The sequence below is a fragment of the Macrobrachium nipponense genome, chromosome 17, assembly GCF_015104395.2.
Source record: "Macrobrachium nipponense isolate FS-2020 chromosome 17, ASM1510439v2, whole genome shotgun sequence".
NCBI classification, from domain to species: domain Eukaryota; kingdom Metazoa; phylum Arthropoda; class Malacostraca; order Decapoda; family Palaemonidae; genus Macrobrachium; species Macrobrachium nipponense.
In genome coordinates, this window is record NC_087210.1 from 38693187 (window position 1) to 38717199 (window position 24013).

The 24013-nt window shown below is 43.9% G+C and overlaps 1 protein-coding gene across 4 annotated transcripts in view; it reads left to right on the plus strand.

The window, feature by feature from the left end:
- Positions 1–4294: 4294 nt before the first annotated feature.
- Positions 4295–24013, plus strand: part of LOC135196184 (glutamyl-tRNA(Gln) amidotransferase subunit B, mitochondrial-like) — a 579413-nt gene continuing 559694 nt past the window's right edge. For 3 of the 4 annotated variants that reach the window (XM_064222773.1, XM_064222774.1, XM_064222777.1), the window contains exon 1: positions 4295–4387. In XM_064222773.1, the coding sequence (XP_064078843.1) occupies positions 4305–4387 (83 nt within the window). In that variant the 5' untranslated portion in view covers positions 4295–4304. Of the gene's footprint in view, positions 4388–5541; positions 5571–24013 lie in introns of those variants that run through there. The other variant, XM_064222776.1, reaches the window with a different exon arrangement.

The window sequence follows — 24013 nt, forward strand, 5'->3', positions numbered from 1 at the left end:
TTGTCGAAAGCATGTATTGCAAGAGGCAACTATTAGGCATGAACCTAATAGGCTTCTAGCTTCCAGCATGTGGGGTGCGGACCTCTTCCCAGAAGCTTCTGTGAATGAGGTACATCACGAGGATACTAGGCTTAACCAGAGCCTTAGAGCCAGATGGGGTATCTCATCCAAAAGGAAGCAAGAGAATGCCCCTGCTGCTGGTAAGAAACTGAAGAAGACTGGTAGGAGGTTCCAACCATATCAGAAACAGCAGCAACAACAGCACTTCGTCCAAGCTGTCCCAGTTACACAACAGGGGCAGCCCTCGACGTCTAAACAGACACAACCCATTCTCCTGTTGTCTCCTCAGAACCAGCCCTCGACCTTATACACCGTCTCGCCAGCTTTCAACTCAATGTATGAGAGCCAAGCCTTCCCAACCTTTAACAGGTTCTCTAGGGGAAGCAGGGCGAGAGGTCACTTTCGCCAACGGGGTACAGGAAGAGCTGTAAGAGGCAAGCACTTCAGAGGAGGGCGCGGAGGTCAACCCGCTCAACAGCAGTGAGGCTCCCCAGGTAGGAGGGAGGCTGTTCCTCTTCCGTCACGGTGGGGGTTTCAGCAAATGGGCACACGAGCATCTGTGGTCCAAAGGATTGGGTTGGAGTTGGATCAAAGATCCTCCACCAAACAAGTCATTCTATCAGATACCATCAAAGGAGTTGACAGATTATGCGGAGGAACTCCTTCAGAAAGGAGCTATTGCGAGAGTCAAGCATCAAAATTTCAAGGTCGCTTGTTCAGCGTGCCAAAGAAAGGCTCAACAAAAAGAAGGGTAATCTTAGACTTGTCAAAGCTAAACTCTTCATTCGTTGCGACAAGTTCAAAATGCTGACCATCTCGCAGGTGCGGGACCTTACTCCCGTGGGCAGTCACCACCTCTATCGATCTTACAGACGCATACTATCATATCCCTATAGCGAGACACTTCCGTCCATTCCTAGGCTTCAGACTAGGAAATCAGACGTTCTCCTTCAAAGTAATGCCCTTCGGACTGAATGTAGCCCCCAGGGTATTCACAAAAATAGCGGAAGTGGTAGTCCAACAATTGAGGACACAAGGGATAATGGTAGTAGCGTACCTCGACGATTGGTTGATCTGGGCACCAACTGTCGAAGAATGCCTCAAAGCCACAAAGAAGGTAGTGCAATTCCTGGAACATCTGGCGTTCCAGATAAACAAAACGAAATCCAGATTCACTCCGGAGTCTCGTTTTCAGTGGCTAGGAATCCAATGGGATTTATCCTCCCACAATCTGTCAATTCCGGTGGTCAAAAGGAAAGAAATAGCTAAGTCTGTGAGGCAATTTCTCAAAAGCAAACAAGCTTCGAGGAGAAACCAGGAAAGAATCCTAGGTTCCCTTCAGTTTGCCTCAGTGACGGACATCCTTCTGAAAGCAAGACTGAAAGATATAAATCGAGTTTGGCGGTCAAGAGCAAACGCCAAGTCTCGAGACAAGTTGTCAGTGATCCCACAGATCCTTCGCAATCAGCTCCGTCCATGGACAAAAGTGAAGAACCTTGCCAAGTTAGTACCCCTTCAATATCCCCTTCCGGTGTTAACCATTCACACGGATGCCTCCCTGTCCGGTTGGGGGGGATATTCTCAATTCAAGCAAGTTCAGGGGACTTGGTCCGTTCAGTTCCGCCAGCTCCACATAAATGTACTGGAAGCAATGGCGGTATTTCTTACCCTGAAGAGACTCCTCCCCCCAAAGAATTCTCATCTAAGACTAGTTTTGGACAGTGCAGTAGTAGTACATTGCATCAACAGAGGAGGGTCCAAATCCAAATACGTGAATCATGTCATGATAGCCATCTTTGCTCTAGCAAACAAGCACAAATGGCATCTATCTGCCACCCACTTGGCAGGGGTAAGAAAATGTTATAAGAGGACGCACTGTCACGGTCAGTCCCTCTGGAGTCAGAATGGTCCCTAGACGACAGGTCATTCCAGTGGATATGCCAGAGAGTTCCAGGTCTCCAAGTAGATCTTTTCGCCTCATAAGCGAACCACAAGCTCCCTTGCTATGTGGCCCCCAACCTGGACCCTCTGGCTTATGCCACGGACGCCCTGTCGTTGGACTGGAATCAATGGAAGAAAATCTATGTATTTCCACCAGTGAATCTTCTTTTGAAAGTTCTGAGCAAACTGAGGACTTTCAAAGACTAGTAGCCTGATTGCTCCAGATTGGCCCAAAGAGCAACTGGTATCCTCTGCTTCTGGAAGTTGGGTCTCCGACCTCAAACGGATTCCCAACCCCAAGCTGTCGCAACCAGTACAAATGAGGACTGTGTTTCGCTTCCTCAGGAATTCTTCAGACCCTAACTTTATGGACTTCATGAAGTTTGCAGCTAAAAAAGATGCTAACATTGATCCACAAAACATCCTTTTTCTGGAATCAGATAAAAGAGAATCAACTATTAGACAATATGACTCAGCTGTCAAAAAGTTAGCATCCTTCCTGAAAGAAACAAACACTACAACCATGACAGTTAATTTAGCTATATCCTTTTTCAGATCCTTGTTTGAAAAAGGCTTAGCAGCTAGCACCATTACTACTAATAAATCGGCTTTGAAGAAAATCTTTCAGTTAGGTTTCCAAATAGACTTAACAGAATCTTACTTTACGTCTATTCCCAAAGCCTGTGCTAGACTTAGACCTTCTCAAAGGCCTACTTCAGTTTCATGGTTCTTAAATGATGTCCTCAAACTAGCCTCAGATACTGACAACTCGTCTTGCACATTCATAATGCTACTTAGAAAGACGTTATTTTTATTAAGTCTGGCTTCAGGAGCCAGAATTTCAAAACTGTCGGCTCTATCCAGAGATACGGGTCATGTAGATTTTCTCTCCTCAGGGGAAGTTCTACTTTCTCCGGATCGCAGCTTTTTAGCTAAAAATGAGGATCCCCTTGCAAGGTGGGCCCCTTGGAAAGTCATCCCACTTCCGCAAGATCCTTCCCTTTGCCCAGTATTAACTTTAAGAGCCTTTCTATCTCGTACATCCTCTAGATCCTCAGGTCCTCTTTTTATGAGAGAAAAAGGTGGCACCTTATCAGTTAAAGGAATCAGACAACAGATCCTTTACTTCATTAAACAAGCCAACCCTGAATCATTTCCAAAAGCCCATGATATCAGAGGAGTAGCTACCTCAATTAATTATTTCCAACATATGAACTTTGAGGATCTTAAAAAGTATACTGGATGGAAATCACCGACAGTCTTTAAACGTCATTACCTGAAGTCCTTGGAATCATTAAAATTTTCAGCAGTAGCAGCGGGAAACATAGTTTCCCCTGATTCTGCACAGTAGTTGTAGTATAAGATCCAGGTCTCCTTTCTACCTACCTCGTCCAACATGCCTCACCCTACTGCTATGCTCTTCGTGATACTCTAGCCTTAGCCGCTAGGATCTTATTGGTGGACTGCCCCTTATTTTTTTGCTAGGGGCACCCACATTGTATGCATATAAATGTGCTTCAGTGTTTCTACCCTTATTTTTATGCTAGGGTAGAACACAATGAGTTTGTATATTTTGTAAATAATTATTAATTTTAGTGAATCTTTATATACTGTTCTGTTTACCATTATACTATTCTGTACTACCATTATCTAGTATAAGCTAATTTTAAGTAGTTTTATGTTAATATGGTGAATTGGTTTTTGATTCACTTATATTAACATACCAATCTTTTTACAAATTTTGTTTCATTTTGACCTTTATTTCCATCTTGTCTGTTTCTTTCGGTACTATTTTCATAGGCCGACACGAGCTGAGCCCAGAAAAGGGATGTTGACGAAGGAAAAATCTATTTCTGGGTGATTGGCTCGCGTCGCCCTATGAAACCCACCCTGCAGGACAAGATGAGCATTTATTAAGGATGGCCGCTAGAGGAGCTGCTCTCCACTTGGCGTCGGTAGTAGTAGTAGTAGCGGACGCATCACCCTTTAGTATCAGCTCTCTCAGGTGGGGGATTTTGTGATGGAAGGTCTAAATGGTAAATGACTCGTGGTAGTGATCTCACTCACCCCTATTACCATACCGACACTTCTTTTATAGAGTGAGCGAGTCAGTTTAACTGACATTTTCTTGATTTTATTTTTTCTCTGGTAATTTTAGGATTATTTTACCTAGAAATAATGAACTTAAGGATATTTCATAGGGCGACACGAGCCAATCACCCAGAAATAGATTTTTCCTTCGTCAAAATCCCTTTTTTCAAAATTATTACGTATTATTGCACCAATTTATCCTTTCAGGAAAAATGAAGTTTGTCTGCAACTGCTTGAAATCTGTGAATAATTTTCGTTATTATGGCACTACTCAGTTCAAACCAGCTCTCATCAGGTTGGTTATTATAATTGCTTGTGACACAAAGGTATTTTGCACTAATCTAGACTAAATTAGGTTAAAACTTAATTGTATGTTATTCAAGAGTAAATTCACTCTTTAAGCAAAAGAAATTGGGAGTCACACTCTCATATACTCTCATTTGGCTTTCTTGTCTCTTCTAAGAAAATGTTCATTGTATCACATAAGTATTTTGTCATGTGTTCTTTCCATCTCATGTCTTTCATTGTCTTACCCTAGAAAAAAAGTTGTTTTAGTAATTTTGTATTGCCTAATTCTGAGAGATGAGAAACAACCATTACATGGTGTCTTTGCCATGCAATAAAAAGTAGGTAGTACAGCTATGCTCAAATCTGATGCAACATGATTCTTTTTGTATTGCCCAAGATCTCAGACTCTATGTAATGTTGCCAAGTAGCATTAACTTTTTTTTTTTTTTTCCAATGTCAATGTCAAATTCACAGCTTTCCTTTTGGTTATATGAATATGATCCGTTTTATGCATTGGTATAATTCATAATCTGTGTGGTTTAAACAAATTTTTTTTTACATTGCTTAGCTTAAAGATAGTGTGATAAGGTAAGGTTAGTGCTGCCATCAGTGACAAAGCTTAACATGCTCCTTGGGCTGGTCAACATAACTACCTCTGCAGCATCATAACAGTTGACCTAATGAGCTCAGCAGTCATAATAACATTTTCAAAATAGGAATATAAATTACAAGTTTCTTTTTGAATGTTGAAGTTTTAGGCCTTTTAAATAATCTAAGCCTTCTGAGATGTAATCTCTCTTACCTTAGAATTTATTTGTAGAGACTACCTGTTCTCTGAGGAATAGAAGATGATGATGATTTTAATTATATAGAGAAGATGGCTATTAATCAAAATCTATTATGTAGTATTAATATCAAGGCCTATGGAACACTTTTATTTTTAACTTCCTTTTGGTGTATAATTTATTCATTCACAAGGTAACTTGAAGTGCAAGAATGTTTAGATAACTTCATGGGCTTTCTGACAAGAAATTGTTAATACAGGCAGTCCCTGGTTATCGGCAGGGGTTCCATTCTGACGGCTTGATGATAAGCAAAAATCGCTGATAACTGAAAATCGGGAGTTTATGGCGCTTATGGTGCCAATAACCAGATTTTGGCTCCAATAACTGGTTAATGGCACCTGTTAGGTATGTACAGGCAGCCCTTGGTTAGTGTTGTTATCGGTTAGCAGTCTTTCGGTTTTACAGAGCTTGTTCAATATATTCATAACTGGGTTTTATCCTCCATAGGGTTTATAGTACCATTGTCTGGTTGTGAATGGCTTAGGATAAGCGCCGAGACCACCTCATAAAATACAAACAACAAATATGCATCTTTTCCTTGGCTCTTTTAAAAAGTTATCCTTTACTTTGCTGTTTCCAATAATACTGTATGTAGTCTTATATTACTATTGCATCATAAAATATGCAAGCAAACCGATCATGTTTTCTTCTTCTTCTTCTTCCTAGCTTAAACCCATTTTGATATGGGGTCGCCATTGTGAATGAGTCGTCTCCATCGATTTCTGTCCTGTGCCTCTTTCTCATTTATACCTTTCAATACCATATCTTCCCCTACACAGTCACGCCATCTCTTTCTCGGTCTTCCCTTCTTCCTTCTACCCCACACTTCCATTTCCATCGTACGTCTTCCAACATGACGTTCCTCCCTTCGTAACAGGTGTCCATACCATTGAAGCCTTCCTTCCTGTATTTTCTTCAACTACCTTTGTCAATCCTCTTATATACAGGCGGTCCCCGGGTTACGACGGTTCCGGCTTACGACGTTCCGAGGTTACGACGCTTTTTCTTAAATATTCAATGGAAAAATCCGTCCTGGGTTACAACGCTTGTTCCGAGGTTACGACGCTGATGCTTCCGACGCTCTGAGTTAACGACGCTTTTAAAAAACGCATACTATGATAAAAATCCTTTATAGTTTAGCACAGTATATTAATAAAAATAAGTTTCTGGTTAGGTTACAACAAAAATTTTGAGGTTATGATGATTTTCGACACTTTTTATGTCGTATTTTTCAATGTTTTTTAGTGACGCCTCATATGCGGAACTAGTTTCTGAGCGAATGAATACATACTAGCTTGCGGTGCGCAAAGTTTACATATAACAGTCCAAAAGTGCAAATAATGAAAAAATCATTGCTTGTTTCCAGTAATAATAACAAAACGAAGTTTCTGGTTAGATTACAACGCAAATTCCAAGTATCCAAAGAGAGACATTATCCAGTAATTTGATCAGAGAGAGAGAGAGAGAGAGAGAGAGAGAGAGAGAGAGAGAGAGAGAGAGAGAGAGAGAGAGAGAGAGAGAGGCGTCTTCCGAGTGTTTGTTTCGTTAAACGGCCTCTGACTCATGCCAGTAAATGTTTTGTTGATACTAATAATATAAGCCTATTTAAAGATACGTTTACTTTAATTAGTCTATATGATATGTAAATAGTAATCAACTGTTCTTGTAGCCCTCAAGGTTTGGCAAAATCGAAGTATCCAAAGAGAGACATTATCCAGTACACTGGAACCTTGACATACGAATTTAATTTGTTCCGTTACCATCGTCGTATATCAAAACAGTTGTATCTCAAAGCTTTTTTCCCATTTATATAGTAATATGTAATAATCCGTTCTAGCGGTATGAAACCACACCTAAACACAGCTAAATTACATATAATATACACAATTTATACACAAATAAACGAGTAATAACACACATAATGATAAAATAACATAGCAATGTGATAAATGATAATAAATGTTAATAAAATCAATTAAAAAAAGAAAGAAATTTTACTTACCACAACGAAAGATGACGTGAGGCCAGCAGGGGGAGGAGGTAGGGAAGGGTGGCAGGGAACGATTTGTTCTCTTTCTATTTACGTATGTACACTAATAAACTACGTAATAAACACAAATGAAATAACATTGCTAAACTAATTTTATTTATTTTTTTTAATCAGTTCGTAGTTTTAAGAAATAATGGTGATGCCTTTGGAAGGTTTTTATAGCTTCCTTCTGCTTGATGATCGTGGATATTGTAGAAGGATTTCGACCATACTCGTTTGCCAAATCGATGATACGAACACCACGTTCATGCTTTGCTATAATTTCATGTTTTGCTTCCATCGAAATAATTTTCTTGGGTTTTTTCTTATCACCTGCTTTGTCTTTAGCTTTGAGACCCATGGTTAATAATAAAATAGACAAAATAACACGAAAAATAGGCGCAAATACAACTAACTAAACAACGACGTGTTAACATGCAGCACCAACAAACAAACAGACTGAATGCCATTTATCGGTAGCCTATACAACTAACACTCATCGCAAAATCGTATCTCAAATATTTCGTTGTATATCAAAGCTTATATTTTCGCAAATTTTCTGTTGTATCTCAAAACATTCGTATATTAGGGCAATCGTATGTCAAGGTTCCAGTGTAATTTGATCAGAGAGAGAGAAGGAGGAGAGAGAGAGAGAGGAGAGAGAGAGAGAGAGAGAGAGACGAGACGCCTTGCAACAATGGTCTCGGGGATTGACGTAACGTTTATTTTCTGAACAGATAGGACAAGAGAAGGCGGCGATACGTCAGATAGGACAGAGAATTGTTCGTTTGTTCCGATACGTAATACAAACCCTCGGTCCTTTAACAATAGGAAGGTAATTAGCGGCAGCTGGGACAGTCGTAAGCTTCGAACAAGGGGAGAACGGTAGTTAACCGCTTGTCCGATCGTGCGTGCGCCGAGGTGAAGAATCTCTTTTGCTTTCGGCCACGGGTGTGAAGGACGTGTTCGTCATCGCTCTCTGCCCGCTTCATCGTCGTATGCTTTGTTTATATTGTGTTTTCTACTAATGGTTTATTTGAAACTGTAAGTACTCTGTTTTCATTTTCATTACTTAATTATGAGCAACCTGGAGCTCGCCGTAGAGACGGCGGTTTCCGCTCTTTTCATGATTTGATACCCTTGAATTATGTCTCGGTGCCGAGGGCGGGCGCGCTTGCGCCGAGTCATGTATTTGGGCGAAAGTGTGTATTGGAAAATGTAAGTACTCTTTTCATTATATTTTTGCCCTGTGCGTTCGTTGCCGAGAGCGTGAATGCAATCGGCACGAGCCTCTTATTTTGTATGAATACAGTGGTCCCCCCGTATTCGCGGGGGATGCGTACCAGACCCCCCCGTGAATAGTTAGAACCCGCGAATGTTTGGAACCCCTATAAAAATGCTAAAAACAGCCTATTTTCTTAGTTAAAACTCAAGAAAAACCCACTAAAAATTTTCATACATGGTTTTTTTAATAGCTTTATCACAAAAAGTGCATTTTATGATGAAATTCATCAAAAAAACCAGGAATTTGTGGATATTTACCATAGAAAAATACCGCGAATGCGCGAATTTTCCGCGAATAATGCAGGGAAACGTTCCCGAGAGAAATCCGCGAATGTGTGAGTCCGCAAATCTGGAGAACGCGAATACGGGGGGTCCACTGTAGAATGCAATGAAAGTGGATTTGCAATAGCAGTATTCTTTTTCATTTTCATTTATTTAATTGCATCAATTTTAATTTTGGATAAATTTCTGCGCTTACCCGGGAATTGATCCTTACGTTTTTATTTTCTGTGAAAGTGAAATCGCAAGTGCAGTAGTCTGTTTCATTTTCATATATATTTATGATAGCATCATATTATTATGGATCAAGTTTCCGCTCTTACCCGGGAATTGATCCTTCCTCCTTATGTTCTATGAAGTGAATCGCAAGTGCAGCATTCTGTTTCATTTTCATATTACTTTTCACAGCTGTGCGGGGGTAGGGGAAGAGAAGGTCTGCCAGGAAGTCGTCGGAAAGCTCTCCCGCGACTCCCTTGGTATCCGATTCTTCGGCTTCTTTCCTGCCCCCCGCTCAGCTTCCTTGTTGTATTTTGTATTTGGGGTCTTCCTTCCGTTCGGGGTGGGGCATGTCTCCCCCCCATGCGTGAGGGAACCCCTTTTACTTATCTGTCTGTGCTACCGCAGGTGCTACATCCGTGGGAGACGACCTTGGACAGGTATGGACCACTGCGACTGCAGGGCGTGCCTAGCATCCACGGGCTGCTGCAGCGTTTAGCGAGGTCTGGGGCGGTTACCCATGGAGAGGCCTTTACGGCCGCTTATGCTGCTCCCCCCGCCTGGTCTACACTCCCCATGCTGTGTCGGTGACGCCATCTGCCGCTACTAGGGCCGGTCGCCGCCGTACCGATGTGGGGTTGCCGCCACCGCCTGTGTTCTTCATGTTGCCTGCCCCAGACTTCTGCTGTTGAGCTCGCCCCTGGACCGGCCGCCAGTACCCAGGTTCCTGCTGGCTGCCGATGATTCTACGAGGCGATGGTTGGGCCTGCCGTACCTGCCGCTGATGTGGTTCCCGCTGCTGGCTTGACTGTCCTTTCTGTGTCTACCGCTGCCGCTGTTCCTGCCGCTCCTGCACTGGTTGCTGTACCCCATGCTGTGTCGGTGACGCCATCTGCCGCTACTAGGGCCGGTCGCCGCCGTACCGATGTGGGGTTGCCGCCACCGCCTGTGTTCTTCATGTTGCCTGCCCCAGACTTCCGCTGTTGAGCTCGCCCCTGGACCGGCCGCCAGTACCCAGGTTCCTGCTGGCTGCCGATGATTCTACGAGGCGATGGTTGGGCCTGCCGTACCTGCCGCTGATGTGGTTCCCGCTGCTGGCTTGACTGTCCCTTCTGGGTCTACCGCTGCCGCGGTTCCTGTCGCTCCTGGTTCCTGAGCCTGTCCATGCTGGTCCTGCCCACGGTGTGTCTTCCCCAGTCCCAGGTCCTTCCGGACAGGTGCAGTCGGGCCGTGTTGCTTCGGCAATAGCCCCGGCTCCGGCCTGGATGGAGGACCTGACGACTGTCCTGCGTGAGCTGACGAGGAAGAGAAGAAGAGGAAGGTGTCATCTTCGTCTTCATCGTCTGCTGCTGCCTCTTCCCCTTCGACTTCTAAGGCTCATAAGCCGAAGAAGAAGAAGGCTGCCTCCCCCCCTAAAAAGTCTCCTTCGGGAACTTCTAAGGGCCTGTCCCACCCCGGTGGGACGGGGGGGTCCTTCTGCTGGTCCTGCTCCTTCGGGAGTGGGGCCCGTCTCCCCTTCCGCAAGGAAGAGATAGACGGGGACCAGAGGAGTATCGGTTAGCACTGGTACTTCCTCGCCTGGTGCTAGCGGCGATGCCGCTACGCCAGGTTCCGGCTCGGTCTCTCGTTCGCGGGAGATCCCGAGTGTACGCTCTCCCTCGGGAGACCGTGCAGCCAAAGTTTCGGCGCCAGAGTTCGCTCAGCGCCAAGACCGCGGCACAGAGCAGAAGGCTGGTGAGAGCCGCTCAGGTGACTCTCACCAGGCCAGCGGCCGCTCTCGCAGCGACCAGCTGGTAACCCGGGTTTCCCCCCTAAGAAGACTCCTTCGGGAACTTCTAAGGGCTCGTTCCATCCACGCCGTGGGACGGGGGGGTTCTTCTGCCAGTCCTCCTGCTCTTTCGGGAACAGGGTCCGTCTCCTCTTCCACAAGGAAGATGGGGACCAGAGGCGTACCGATACCACTGGTACTTCCTCGCCTGGTGTTTGCGGCGCTGCCGCTACGCCAGGTTCCGGCTCGGTCTCTCGTTCGCGAGAAGTTCCGAGTATACGATCTCCCGCGGGAGAGCGTATAGCCAAAATTTTGGCGCCAGAGTTCGCTCGGCGCCAGGACTGCGGCACGGAGCAGAAGCTGGTGAGAGCCACTCATGTGACTCTCGCCAGGCCAGCGGCCGCTCTCACAGCGACCAGCTGGTAACCCTGGTAGACGTGACGGTCTCTGACCAGCCACGGGCTGAGGCTGGGAATAGGTCCCCCTGACCATCGGTACCAGCCTTGGCTGGTACCAGCGGTTTGCCGTGCCGTGAGGACGCTCACCGGTCTCACCGCGAAAGCGAGCTCTGCAAGTCACCTGACCGCCGCTCCCACAGGGACCGGGTGGATAGGGCGACCAGCAGCAGCTTGTCTGACGCACGGGACCGGGGTCAACGTGCTCAGTCGAGCCGCTCGTGAGGGGCACGGCCAGGCCTGCAGACCGATCCCCACCGCGGGTTGGTGATCGGCTGCAGACCCCCACACACGCTGGTCCTGCCAGCGGGCGGGGGGTTAGTGTCAGGTCTGTCTCTCCGATACCTTCAACTTCCTTGGGATACGCCGGGAAGAGCGAGGTATCTAGGAGCGATCGTGAGAGGTGCGCCGCTCACGATCCCGTCACGACGCCGCACGTGCCACGTATGGTCTTAGGACCAGACAGGACATACGCGCAAGTGATTGGAGGCGACCGTCAGGGGGGGGGAGGGGGTAGCATCAGGTCTGTCTCTCCGATACCTTCAACTTCCTCGGCATACGCCGGGAAGAGTGAGGTATCTAGGAGCGATCGTGAGAGGTGCGCCGCTCACGATCCCGCCACAACGCCGCACATGCCAGGTATGGTCTTAGGACCAGCCAGGACGTACGCGCAAGTGATTGGAGGCGACCGTCAGGGGTCTGTTGCTGGTCCTTCTTCTGAAGGAGGAGGGTCTTGGGAGCTGCTCTTGTTGGAGGGACTGGACGGTCCTACTCCTCAAGACGCTGTAACTCCCGAGATCCAGAGCAACTTTGCCCAGGTTATTGCACTGATTCGTCAGCACAACGACCTGGGGAAAGGATCGCCGCTCCACGGCTCAAGTCGTTCTCGAGCCCGAGTAGGGAACCAGACTGACGGTGGGCTTGCCGCGAAAGAGCTTCTCGACTCGGTTCTGAACCAGGAGAGTCTCTCGTCTCCGGATGAGAAGGCTCGCTCAGGTCTAGCCGGTCGGGCAAGTTAAGTTAATTGCCCCTACCCCTGCCGCGGACAGCAGGCGGTTTTTTTTTCGGAGTATTGCAGCTCTTCTTCCCCCCCCCCCCCCCCCCCCCCTTCCGTCCTCCTGAGAGGTTTCGATCTCGACGAGGACTGGAATATGTCAGAGGACGGTTTTGGCTCTCCTGTCAGGTGTCGATCAGCCCCACCCAGACAACGTTCACAGTGGTGGCAGATGCTTACCTACAGCACGAGTTCGTAACCCTCCTCGGGGGGAGGGGGGTGGGAGGAAGGCCATTGCCACAAGGTGATGGCTGCTCCTACTCTCGTCTCCAAATGCTAGTGCCGCTGGAAGGGCGAGCAATATCCTTTTCCTTCCCCATTCCCTCTCTCCTTACAGCTACGAGGGAAAGGGGTAGGATCCTACAGACTTCTCTGTAGGATCCCACGATTGGGGACTGCGCTACCGGGGGGACCTTCGGGTCCTACCTGACGTAACCCCGGTCGTGGAGGAGGGACCCTGCACCATCTCCGATTTCTACGGGAATCGAGAGGACAACCAACCGATATTCGTTTAACGAATCCGGTGGTGGTTTCGCTGGGCGCTTAGAATTCTGCAGAATTTCTAGCACACATGGCGAGACCACTGTCCAAGGGAGTTAGACAAGTATTCCCGATAATTGTTACCATGATAATCGGGGATCTCGCCGAATGCTCGAATTCCTAGAATTCTTAGCGTTGGAAGAAGACTGTCGCCGAAGGAAGATATCTCACAGTGGCGGCCAGCCCTGGATTAGAGAGAACGGACGGGAATATCCAGTTTGGCTTGAATTTTCGTCTTCGTTATTCTGTGCACCATTGAAGCTTTCCTTCGGGGAAGACTTCTCCTTCTCTCTCTTAGAGATCGAAGGCGGTCGATCTCCAATCCTTATTTTGTTTTCTTGAAGTGAAAGAATTTAGGATGGAGATCGTTGTTCCGAATCCTACAAATATACTTCGTATATTAACCTCGCGACATGATTCTGCTAAGCAGTTGAATGGTCCGAGGGGTAGGCGCATATCCTGGTTACTCTACGGATTGCGACGTAGACGAGAAGTATTCTAATTGAACTGCAACTCGGGGTTGCCTGCAACCTCCCTGGAGTTTCCAGTTTCAATTTTATATACTTTTGGTGTTGTCACAACAACACCATTTAAGCTTTTATATTTACCGAAATTCGTTTCGCATAAATATAATTGCTCGAGCATATCTTTTTATGCTCAGTGGTTCTAGCCGAACGCATTCCTTTATGGAAAAGGATTACCTGGCAACTCAGGATGACGAGTCAGCAACAACTACTGTGTATTGAACTGCCCGAGGCAGCTCAGTGCCAGCTGCCGCCTCGAGATGAACGGTCGGCTATGTCTTTCTCCTCTGCTTTGATTGACTACCAACCATATCTCTGCCCAACAATCACGGACTTAGGTCTCTGATTAACGGGGATTCTCGCATACATGAATGACATTCTACTGCTGTGACACTAGTATTCATCGTCTTCGGTATTGCGAGAATTTAAAACAGAGATATCTCTTCGACTTTCATCTTTCTGTTTACCGCACGGTAACAGAATTCTGTAATAGTCTCTTGCTGCATCGCATCGCGATAATGCGAATGATTTTTGCAGAATCTGAGTTTGTCCTCAAAATATCTCGTATTCGGAGGTGTGCAATTGTTCATTGTCCACCCCGGATTAGCAGATGTATTGAAAGACATCGCCTTCTCCCAGACCTGCCAGCTCTACTTCCAAACGTTCAGCCCATGAGAAGCAGTTCTTCAGGCAGTACTCCCCTGTGTTTTCATTACTGAAGAACGTCCCGCTTTCATTACAACTACGACTCCTCACCAGACAGCAATGAAATAGCGGTTAGCGTTTTCAGTCATTTGTAAGCACACGTTCAGAATCTTGAGATTCCTTCTCTCGATTCAGCTGGAAGACGTAGGTTGTATTCAATGTCTACCTTCGTCTTTAACAGCACATAGTGTTGTTTCTCCTTAGCTGAGATTCAACGTCTATGAGAGTATCTTGCCGTCAGGGACCTCGGTCTTTTGAAGGCAATTGACTTTCGCCTTTTGAGCTTATGCATTAACCCCTTCTTTACCGGGTGGGTGAGCAGAATGTAAACATTACATTCGCTGCCGAACTGAATCTCTCGGTAGCGACTCCAGTTTGGAGGGGTGCCAATCGTAAAAATATTTGCCAAAAATACACTAATCAAGACAAGCTAATGAAATTATCAGGTATTATTAGCACTATAATAACGCATATTCTCTGTTAGTTTTATCATCCTACAGGGAAAATAAATTATTTTATGAAAACAAATGTGAAACTCAGTGTCCCTTGTACAAGGGACACTGGTGGTCGGTGAGAAAACTACAGTCTTGAATAGAAATTCGGTCTTACAGAATGTTGGTATATCGCACCTAGAACATGCACATAAATTATCATCAAAATAGAACAGTAAATAAGCATGTAATAACAAAAAAAAGAGCAAAAACTAAAGCGAAAGCCCCGCCAATAAATATGGAAATCGCAAATTTTATAGTATATCTTTCAAAAATTGGTCGATGTCATTTTCTACGTTTTCTAAGATTAGTTTCATCACAGAAAACAACTTTAGGGGCATCAGGGGTATCTAAACTAATTTTTCAAGTTTCTTGTCCTCAGAAAAAATTGCCTTTTCTCTGGTTTGGTTTTCTATATATAAAGTTACTATAAGGCTTTATTTTTACCTTCATTTATCTGGTGTTCATATCTTTTATTTGTAAAATGTAATAAGTGAATAAATAAATAAATACAGTAAATGATGATACAACTGGTTTTATACTTGGGTAGAAGTTATTACATGTTTACGCTTGTCTGGTTTTGTGATTTTTTGTTGAGACGCAGTTCATCTGTCACCTACACACTACTATAAGCAGTAATAATATTTTTTTGGGTTCATCATACGTCTGGCATCGTGTCATACTGTTTATTTTGCTCCAAACTCTTCAAACCGAAATTACAGAATGATTGGAAGTCCCTATCTAAAAAGAGGAGTTTTGGTGGTACTATGCGTACCACCTTTATGCACCCGGTGCGATGTAGTAGACTTGAATGGTGGTACCCACCTACCTCCAAACAAACTTTCGGTAATGAAGAGGTTAAGAGAATCATCACCGCGCCGTCCGGCATCGGTGACTAACAAATATATTATTTGTTTGGTCTCTCAGCATAACCCTTTAAAGGGCGAAGGTCACGTGACTTACCCGGATGCTTGGACAACTTGCCTCACTACCGATTCCGAACCAGTCAGTCGGCAGCTGTCAGAGCGCCCGAGTCAGTTACGAACTATGCTGTGGACTTAGTTCGGTTGTTCCAGAACAATCATTACTTCGTCTTAATAGCTTGTCAGTATGAGTACTGTACATAACCAAAGTCGAGAAGAGGGATAGGTCATACGACTATTCCCTTCTTTTCGTCTTAGGTAACTGCATGACTTTTCTTGCAAAGTCAAGCACAAAGGGGATGGGGATTTGTGACGCTCGATTTTGTACCGATCTTCGTAGCGAAGACTCAGAACCCTTCAGTCCCTGACGATTGGTTCGAGTCCTTCACAATACCCTCCCTAATGGACTTCACCGCCTCCGATACGAAGGCTATGCTGCTTTGTCCTGTGAAGGCGCGACGGAGCTGTCTGAAGAAACTCGACACCCAGGATGAGTGTGGACGCCTCTTCATCGTTCTCTCTCGCGTTCCGCAAGAAGAAGGCAGGGGCCTGGCCCAACCAGACCGCATACACCTCCTTCTACCTTCGGGATATTGCCCACAGGTCCTTGGATCTTTTTCCTTGGGAACCGTGGTGGTTGCTCAACACGTTGTGTAGTTAACCCAGACCCTCGCAGGCTGAACAGCATCGAGTCCTGGTGTGACCGTAAGAATGGATGAGTGAATGAGTGTGACTGGCTCCTCTTCCCATCTTTTTCTCCCCTCTACCTCTGGGTAGAGGGATACGGTCGTCACCCTGCTGGGTAAGGACGAGATGCAGGTGAGCTACTCAATAGAGCACCATCCTATCCCTTTCAGTAGGGATAGGAGTAAATATCCACCACTTCCTCCAACAAGGGGGAGGAAGTGGATGCCAACTTGAGACAAACCCATCATTTTATGATTGTCTCTTGCAAACAGGAACAAGTTCTTGCTTGCTGGTACGAAGAGATACGCTTGCCTCTCTCTTAGTACTTGGCCCAGAGGTCTGACCATTGATCCTGCGGTGCACACCCCGATCAATCGGGCAGAGGTTTGGATCCCTCCCTTGCTCTTACGACCAGGGAGGCACTCCAGGGTTGGACGAACACCAGTCTGTTCACCAAAAAGACTCAGATTCCTCCCACCAATAAGTGAGTCTTCCTATTGTTAAAGGACCGAGGGTTTGTATTATGTATCGGAACAAATGACAATTTGTCGAAAATTGCATTTTTCCTAACTATACAAACCTGAGGTCCTTTACATATAGTCCCACCTCATTCCACCCCTCACTCTGCAACTTTTTGCATGGGCCTAAAGCGAAAGTGATTCTTCACCTCTCAGGCGTGCGGGCGCGCGCATGATCGGACAAGCAGTTAACTACCATTCTCCCCTTGTTCGAAGCTTACGACCGTCCCAGCTGCCGCTAGTTACCTTCCTATTGTTAAAGGACCTCAGGTTTGTATAGTTAGAAAAAATGCAATTTTCGACAAATTGTCATTTCATTAAACGGCCTCTGACTCATGGCAGGAAATGTTTTGTTGATACTAATATATAAGCCTATTTAAAGATACATTTACTTTAATTAGTCTATATGATACGTAAATAGTAATCAGCTGTTCTTGTAGCCCTCAAGATTTGGCAAAATCACTCCAGGTTGTACATAAAACTTCAAGAATGTAGTGTCACCAGAGGATTACAATAGTTTTTACCTTCAAGAACCAGCATTCTTTTATGAAAATAACTCCAGGTTGTACATAAAACTACAGGAAACAACATGTAGTGTAACCAAAGGATTACAAGTAAGGTTTTTATAACTTTTTATTAGTTTAAGACATATTTCCAAGTGTCGTTCCGGCTTACGACGATTTTCGGCTTACGACGCGTCTCAAGAACGGAACCCCCGTCGTAACCCGGGGACTGCCTGTACTCATTTCTAATCCTATCTTCCCTTGTTACTCCCGACATCCATCTCAACATTCTCATTTTTGCTATATCCATCTTCTTCTCCTCTGTTTTCCTCATACTTGCTGTTTCTGTTCCATATAACATTGCTGGTCTGAAACTTTCCTTTCAATTTCAGAGGGACCTTCTTGGCACAAAGGACCCCTGATGCAGACCTCCAGTTATTCCATCCTGCCTGAATTCGGTGTCTCACCGTTTGGTCCATGCTTCCACTATCCTCTAATACGGACCATAAGTATTTGAACTTCTGTACTTTCTTTATTTCTTCTCCACCCAATCTTATGCTACTTCCACCGTCCTCAGTAACACTGGAACACATATATTCGGTTTTTGAGCTGCTTATTCTCATTCCTCTCTCCTCAAGTGCTGCTCTCCACCTCTCCAACCTCCCCTCCAACTCCTCCCTCCCCTCTGAACACAACACAATGTCATCTGCGTATAATATGCACCATGGCACTGCTTCTCTAACATCCCTGGTCATTACATCCATCACGATGTTGAAGATGAATGAGCTAAGCACTGACCCCTGGTGTAATCCAACTCCTACCTCAAATCCATCCGTCACTCCAACACTGCTCTTCACTCTAGTATACACATTCCTGTGCATCTCCTGACTAATTCTGACATACTTTTCCGGCACCATTTTCTCCCTCAAACATCTCCATATTTCTTGCCTTGGCACTCTATCATAGGCCTTTTCAAGGTCTATGAATACCAGATGCAGGTCTCCTTTTTCTCTGAATTTCTCCATCAGCTGCCTTATGCAAAATATTCCATCCATTGTGCCGCTTCCCTTCATAAATCCTAACTGTTCCTTCCCTATTCTCACTTCCTCTCTGAGCCTGCTATCTATTATTCTTTCCAAAATCTTCAATGGGTGAGACATTAGTTTTATACTTTTATAATTACTGCATTCCTGAACATCACCTTTACCTTCAAATATAGGCATCAATATGCTTTTCCGCCATTCTTCTGGTATCTTTTCCTGTTCGAATATTTTTACCATCAGATCATACAAGATGTCTCCCATTCCTCATTCTTTTTAAGGCTCGTATCACTTCATCCCTAGATATCCCGATTACCATTCCCATGTTTACTTCTCCATCCTCTCTTACAAGTCTTTCATTTTCTTCATTTAGCAGCTGTTCGAAATATTCTTTCCCTCTTTTCAGGATGTCTTCTTCCTTTTTTATGACCATACCATTCCTATCTTTCATTTGCTTAATATGGGTGATGTCCTTTGTTCTTTTATTTTCTTACTTTTGACAGTTCTAGCATCTTACTCAACCCTTCCTTAGTTTCCAGTTCATTATAAACCTCTTCATATGCCCTTGCCTTAGCTAGAGCTACCACCCTATTTACTTCTTTGTTTCTTTCTCTTAATCTTTCTCTGTCCTCCTCCAGCTGTGACTCTTCAAATCTCTTCTTTGCCTCCCTTTTACCCTTCACCACTTCCCCCACCTCTTCCCCCCACCACCAGCTCTCCTTTTCCTCCCATACTATTCCAGATGTTTCCCCTAGTATCTCCTTTCCATGTCTTCTAATCACTGATGCATTATGCCTACACCATTCTCCCACATCTTCAATTCCCAGATCAACCCCTCCCAGCACTCTTCTGCTGAACTCTCTCCTTATCATTATCCCTCTCTAACAATTTATACCACTTGATTTTCTTTACACCATTTGTTTTCGTTTTCTTTTCTCTTTTCATCTTTAAATCCATACAAAGGAGCCTAAGTTGGGGGCCACGTGGGCACCTGGGATAACTTTACAATTCCTAACTTCCACCAGCCTTGATCTATTGTAAAGGAGGTAATCTATTTGTGTGCGTCTACCGCCACTCCTGTATGTTATCAGGTGCTCCCTCTTCTTTTTGAAGAATGTGTTCACTATTGCCATATCAAAGGACACGGCAAAGTCTACTATACTCTCTCCTTCTGGGTTTCTCTCCCCAATCCCATGTCCTCCATGCACACGTTCAATTACATCCTTTTCATTTCTGACATGTCCATTAAAGTCTGCCCCCACTATAATCCTCTCCTGCTCTTCCAGTTCTTGTGTTACCTCACTCATTTCATTCCAAAAACAGCTCTTTTCTTCCTCTGTGCAGCCCACTTGTGGAGCATAAGCACTATTGATGTTCATTGTTTCCCCTCCATAACATATCTTCACTCTCATAATGCGGTCATTCTTTATACTCACTTCTGTCACTGCATTCTTCATTTCCCCCGACAACACTAAACCAACGCCATTCCTACCCTGCTCATTTGCTCCACTATAGATTAGCTTGTAGCCATCCCCCAGTTCTTTGGCTTTATTACCCTTCCATCGAGGTTCCTGCACACACAAAATATCTACTCTCTTTATCCTCATCAACTCTGCCAACTCTCTGCCTCTTCCTGTCATAGACCCAATATTGAGCTGGCCTATTCTGATCACATTTAGAGCTCGCTTCTTTAGCTGCACCCGCTCATGATGCAGTAGCCCTCGCCGTGTCACAGAGTTAGGGCGATGTGTCTGTGCCTCGTTTACAGAATACGCCCTAGCACTATTCTCATCAATATCACGGCTCATTTCATTGGTTCTGGCGTGGGTTTTTACAGTCGGATGCCCTTCCTGACACCAACCCTCCCTATTTATCTGGGCTTGGGACCGGCACCCATTGAGGCTGGCTTGCCCCCACAACTGGCTAGATTGCAAACCGATCATGTTTTGGTTTGCAAAAATCAGCGGAGGTAAGATTATTTCGCTGTAGTTAACTCAATTCAGAGCAATTTTCTTGCTTCTTAATAGATGGGGCTGTTGTCTGGTTATACAGTCGACCCCGTATTTTGTTCTCCGGATTCGCGGACTCATGCATTCGCGGATTTCTCTCTGGAAAATTTCCCAACATTATTTGCGGAAAATTTGCCTATTTGCGGTACAGTGGGGCATCGCTTAGTCGCAGATCAGCAATCGCGGAAACAGTCATTCACAGGTTTTTTTCTTGGACCGCTTCTCATGCTATATTGCTGGTATGAATCACAGCATCATGGGACAAACGTGTTGCATCTGCGATGTTTATCGGTGGGCTAAGCCTCGGCCGCGGTCCGATAATCACCAACATACATGAAACGACTCACATTATGATATTAACTACCATATATATTATTGGCATATCTTCATAATAAATAGCCTATTCAAGGTATATGTGTAAGTGTTTACATAATAAAAATATGGAATGTTAGTCCATATATATAAAAGTCTAAAACTAAAGAGGTCAACCAGATTGCTTGCAGGAATGTGATCAGACTAGAGACGCTAAAGATGACGTATACAATAAGTATGTAGGCTAAGATAACATGCCGTCACCTGTAGTCATTCAATTGTTTATAAACATTAGTCCAAGCTCCCTGCTTGAGACAACTACCGCCTACGTGATCTGTAGCGTGTCTCATTTGATTGTGTGTTCGTATGAAACTATGTCATTGTATGTATGTTCATATGTTCGAACTACTGTCTGTTCCTTCATAACTTGTAACAGAGATGGTAGACAACAGAACAGAGTGAGCTATCGTCATTAGAAGACCTGTACCTCTTTACCTAAGCTTTATCATATAGAGGAATAGGATTAGCCATCATCATTGGCAGAAGCGATCAAGCTATCGTTATTAGAAGACTTGTACAATCATATCTGATCTTCACCATGTAAAACTTCAGAAGAATATATAATTTTTTATACTTAGTGTTTTCTATAAGAACCTCCTCACCATGAGTTTAACACATCGTCGTAATAACCAACAAGATAATACCGACTTCGTAAATGATCTACAAACCCCCAGACACTCCATTGAAGATGGAAGTGCAATACCAACCAACTTAGCGTAAGATTATCGCTAGTCTAACATTACCTCATAGGGCGCCTTATCATACAAGGCACAAGCCCTAATATTGGTGGCCAGCGTACCAGAAGAACTCTACAACGTCCTACGAAGAAAAACCAGAATAATAAATCATGTATCATAAGAAATCAACGACGACGGAAGCAGCAGATTCTTCAAGCAACCTAGTATCATCGTTAGTGAGCGACTTCAGAAAACAATAAGAACTCTTCAACGACGACGGAAGCAACAGATTCTTCAAGCAACTTAGTATCATTGTTTAGTGAATAACTTCAAGAAACAAAACCGACGTGTCTTTTTCCTACGGCAACGGAAGCTTCGTCTCTCATTAGAATCATTCAAGAAAACATCGTTAGTGAGCGTTTCCGGCACTGCAAGAAACAAACCGAACGCGTCTGCAGCATCGGATTTTCAAGGGCTCGAATCATCGAAACAACGCGCATCAAGGGGGAAACTCAAGCCAAAAACCAGGTCATCCGCTAAATAGAGAAGGAGGACCAAGGCCGTGTGTCGTTATCGGAACACCGTGACTTCCCACAAAAGCAAGCTAAGTACAATTTTTTATTCATTTGGAGTAACTTTGAGTGTTTCCTTTGCAGGTCGAATTTCGTTATTCCTGTGGCTGAAGTTACGAGACATTCTTAATCTTACTTTTTTACAGACATTATCTACATCATTGAGATTTCGCTACTGCGAGTTTTTTATCATTGAGTGTCTGTTTCCAGAAGTTCTACTGAAATATCAGAAATCATATACTATGTTAATTTTATCATTTTGGGTGATTATTAATCCCTTACGTAACAAATCATATTAAACAGTGAATATGCGTTTACGCAGTGGACGTCTGTATTTATACAGATGCATGGATAGGGTCGTTAAGCACCGTAGTGATTAGAAAACACACAAAAAAACAAGTGGAACACCCGTACAAATCTATATAAATTAGAGGTAACACTATTTCGGGTCATGACAATAAATGCTCCTTGCAAAGTCCCGATCGCAGTTTTAGCCTGAGTTTTTGAGTTATATAAAATATCGAACCTCAATGACTCAACTTAACTTTAAAAATATGGCTGGATTGCAAGGAATAACATGTCTGTAAAAAACTTTCATCAGGCTAAATGCGCTGACCAGGATCCCTCACTATTTCAAATTTTAGCAAAGAATGAAGTACAAACAGTTAATATTGAATGCAGTAGTGATAACTTGTCTTATTAGTAATCGCTCAATTCCTAATAGTTCGTCATTCATTGCTTTATACGTAACCAGCAACATAATGCTAAAAACACACAATACGTTGCCGATGGTAATAAAGAGAAGGATCCTAATTATACAAACAAAAAGAAATAGAAACAGTAGCCCGTTCAGAATCTAACAAGCAAACTCGGTGACTGTGTCACCTAGTCAAGCGGTCAAGGTCAGTCGAAACTGCCGAAGTTTTCAAAGCAAAGCAAATTCCACACAATAAGCGACTCTAGCAGAGTGGGGAAAAGCGATGTTGGTTTATACATGCCAATATCTTTTTGAATTAAAAAGGATTTTTCCTATGAAACACACGACCGTATAAAGTAATCAGAGCAGGTTTTTCGTGTTTTTTTTTAATACATAAGTTATTATAAGTATGGTGGATAAAGCCCAACTGTACGCGCCGTAAAAATTAGAATATCTTGTTTTATTTCTTTAGTACACGTAATATCTTGTATTACGGACTCACCGTCTGTTGTTCGAACTTCCCTAATGAGAAGTCCGGATAAGCGAGCGCTTACAGATACCTCTATAGTTATAAAAAACATTGATCTGTATGTAATGTAATTGTAAGATCCATCTAGGGGTATACAAAATATTATCTTACATCCTGCAAAATAAGGCGTGTTTATCAAATGAAAATCCTATAAACCTTCAAACATATTAAAATCCGTTTGAACAAAAATGAGACAGTTAATCAAATAATAACTTATATAAAAGGAAACTATACATTGTATATAAAGGCAACTATAACATTTGTCATATAAAGGAACTATACATTTGTCTCATAAATCGTAACATTGTTCAAATGACCCAACAGAAGAATTTCCCACAACCGCAGTCGCACTTTGCACGCAAAAATCTCGAGAAGCATGCACCCTCGAATGTCTTAGTGCGTGTAAAAAGACTTTGCTGGGAAATGAAATTTTAATCCTTCCCGACACTCTGAAATATAACGATTTCCGCGAACAAAGCCCTAAAAGTGTACATATAGTGGATACGGAAGTCGTTATAAAGATCGCATTTTTTTTTTTTTATTGTTTGCTAATAATTTTTAATCACCCGCCCAACCCAGTCGTAGATGAATACTTCTTGATAATCTATTCTAAAGTAATATCCGTAAAGTCATTCAAGCAGAGGTGATTCAGCAGAAATTTTTTTTATCTTTTACCTGAATACCAGGAAGTTTCTCCACTAGCGAGTGATCTCTGGGAAAAACGGATGTAATTTAACACAAAATACGGTCTAAGGACAAACATAAAGCTATATACGTACCTTCGTATAGACTCTCACTGCAATTTCAAAATAGAGATAAATGACGAAGTTGAAATATGTTAGTAATAGGAGCCATTAGGAAATCAAATAGCCCATATAACATTTTCCCTCAAAACGTCATGCCATAAAGATCGGAC